The following is a 2,610-nucleotide window of genomic DNA, read 5'->3' as shown; positions in this document are numbered from 1 at the left end:
TGGTATGAGAAAAACAGCTGCTGTTTATTCCCTCTCCTCACTTGCTGTCCAGAACTGGTCACCCTCCAGAAAAGCAGATGTGGGAGCTGGCGATGGAAAACTTGAATTTTCCTCTAAACGTTTGTCCCAGTTCTCATGCAATACTAACTTAAAAGAGATTTGTAACCAAGGAGTCATGTGTGTTCTCAAGCTGTAACCAACCATACTTTGTTTGTATCCAGGTAATGTCCATGACAGAGTACAAAGTATGGCGACATGCCAACTAGTGGGATCAGGAAATTTGCAAGCAGGTACCAAAATTAACTAGAACACGTATTACAGTTAAATACTCCAACTATATGTAACTTAGGAAAAAACAAGGTCTTATGCCACGTAGCCAAATAACGGGATTACAAGGCACTATATGCCTTTTCTTTTGGGCAAACAATGTGTGTAAGATGTACTAGACCAAATAAACATGTATGTGGTCCAACGTCATCTGGAGCTAATGTGCTGTATTTACAAAAAAGCTGCTTTGCTGTCAGCTGCAATTCTTAGCACTTATTATCTAATGTTTGGAGTCCGCTGAAAGCTACGTAAGCTTAACAAAGTTTAAAAGCAATGTGGCTATAAGGTGTTAGAAGAAACTATTCTATTTATTTTAGCCTATACTATTACAAAAGGCATTGCAAGATACAACAGATCCTATATACCTCTAATGTTAGAAAACAAGGGCATGTATTTTGCTGTGATGAACATCACTGACATTTCTCCCACAAAGCAGTCACACTTTTAATAAAGCCTGACATTTTATCTAGTTACCTTTTCAAGTGCTGAAGCAGGAAGAGGAAGGTCATGAGATTGGGGTCGGGCAAGGACCGAAGAAGGTGCATCATGCAGTTCTCCCTGGCAGCTGGATCAGACAGAGCTGTAACCAGGCAAACACAAGAGGATTACAAGTCACAAGCAGAACATAATCAAACAACAGATAAGCCAACAATGGTGTTTTGTAAACAGCTGTAGAGCAGACCACCAGCCAGAAACACATAATCATATGTATGACTGTACAAGTACAAAGCATTGTGTACAAAGCATTGAATAACTAGGCCATCGATAAAAATAAAGGATGCATAAATACTTTTAAAAAAATGTTAGAAAAAGTAGATATGGTAATGGCATCATGACATAGAAATAGTAGTACAAACAAGCAAACTTCTAATCAAAAACTTGATTATTCAGGCCAATATAGACAAGAATTGATGCATTGATATATTAGGAATGTAAGTTTTAAAGACATCTGCCCAATGGATCAGAACACAGATCAGATGTTTTATTGTATTTTTGAGTGTTCTGGTGATTACATGTTGGAGAAAGTGGAAGAAAGGAAGAGAAAAGCCAGGGTATTTGCTTGGTGTGGCAAAACATTGAAAACAATATACAAGTTCATTCCACGTTTTGGAATATACATAACTTGAAATTGCAGGTCCATACCATACAAACACACAAAATATATAGACAAACCCGGTGTACTCCGAGACAGGGGTTTCTTTGCTTGTAAGCTGGACAATATTTTCTAAATGATGCAAAGCATTAGAACAATATGGGTCCCGACGCGTTTGGCCTGAGAAGCTTCCTCAGGGGACTTGTAGTATGTAAGCTGCATAAATTAAATGCTTTGTAACAGAAACATTTTAGTGCTGGTCAATTAGAGAGTAATCCAATGGAGGCAGTAAGTAAGTTGTTGGGAAAAAGAATTTTTTTTTTGCGTTATGGGGTATGATACCATGTGTCAATTAAGATGTATTCTGAGAGCGATGCTAGGGATGATAATATCAGCGTCTAGCAAGAAGCGTCTGATGGTGGTGCTATGATAAGCGGCCAGCTTCTAGCTTACAAGCAAAGAAACTTGCACTTAGCTTTCATTGCCTGCTGAACATTACAGCAAGACCACATGAAGCTAAAAGATAAAATCAGCTTTCTTTGGATGGCTGGTAAGTAGTGTTGGTCGAATATCTCACTATTCGATTCGACAGCTATTTGATCGAATAGGGGGATATTGTTTGGGTGATCGAATGTCGAATTCGAATACCATTAAAATCAATTGTGGGAAAATTCAGGCTATTTTTCAGGACTGTGAAGGAGGATTCCTGTATAATGCTGTCATATCCTGAATCATCCTGTCATTGTGGGATAACTTGTAAAAAAAAGTTAGTTAAACAAATCACACACATTCAATAAATTACTTCAACATTTCTTTTTAACATTTTTTTTTTTTTTTACACACAAATTTGCACCGTCAAATCCCGTGTTTTTCGGGTCGGGTATATCCAAATTCGAAACAGCCATATTCGGTTCGAATATAAGGACAACCCGAATTTGAACACCAACACTACTAGTAATTGTGGTAGCCCCAGTAAAAACGATATAAGCAGACACAAAAATACAAATGAACTGTAAATGTTATTTTAGAGATATACAGGATTTAGCTTCACTCCTTTCTCAATATTATTACATGAAACAAGTGTGGCCCATACCAATTCCCTCCATGAAGGCCAGGTACAGTCTGTCTGTAAGAAGTGGTTCAGGGAGCTCACGTAAATATAGTTTTAATGTCCCAGCTATAGCGTTAAT

General features: G+C 37.7%; 1 protein-coding gene across 1 annotated transcript in view; it reads right to left on the bottom strand.

Moving 5' to 3' along the window:
* The window catches only part of ABR (ABR activator of RhoGEF and GTPase), a 243,946-nt gene that overhangs the window by 3,634 nt on the left and 237,702 nt on the right, over positions 1–2,610 (bottom strand). The window contains exons 18-19 of the mRNA XM_072417685.1: positions 2,514–2,610; positions 802–907 (exon numbers count right to left, since the gene is read on the bottom strand). Coding sequence (XP_072273786.1) covers positions 802–907; positions 2,514–2,610 — 203 coding nt within the window. The remainder of the gene's footprint in view (positions 1–801; positions 908–2,513) is intronic.

This window comes from Pyxicephalus adspersus, chromosome 1 (assembly GCF_032062135.1).
Source record: "Pyxicephalus adspersus chromosome 1, UCB_Pads_2.0, whole genome shotgun sequence".
NCBI lineage: Eukaryota > Metazoa > Chordata > Amphibia > Anura > Pyxicephalidae > Pyxicephalus > Pyxicephalus adspersus.
The sequence above is the reverse complement of the archived record's forward strand: the minus strand, read 5'-3'. Positions and strand labels throughout refer to the sequence as shown.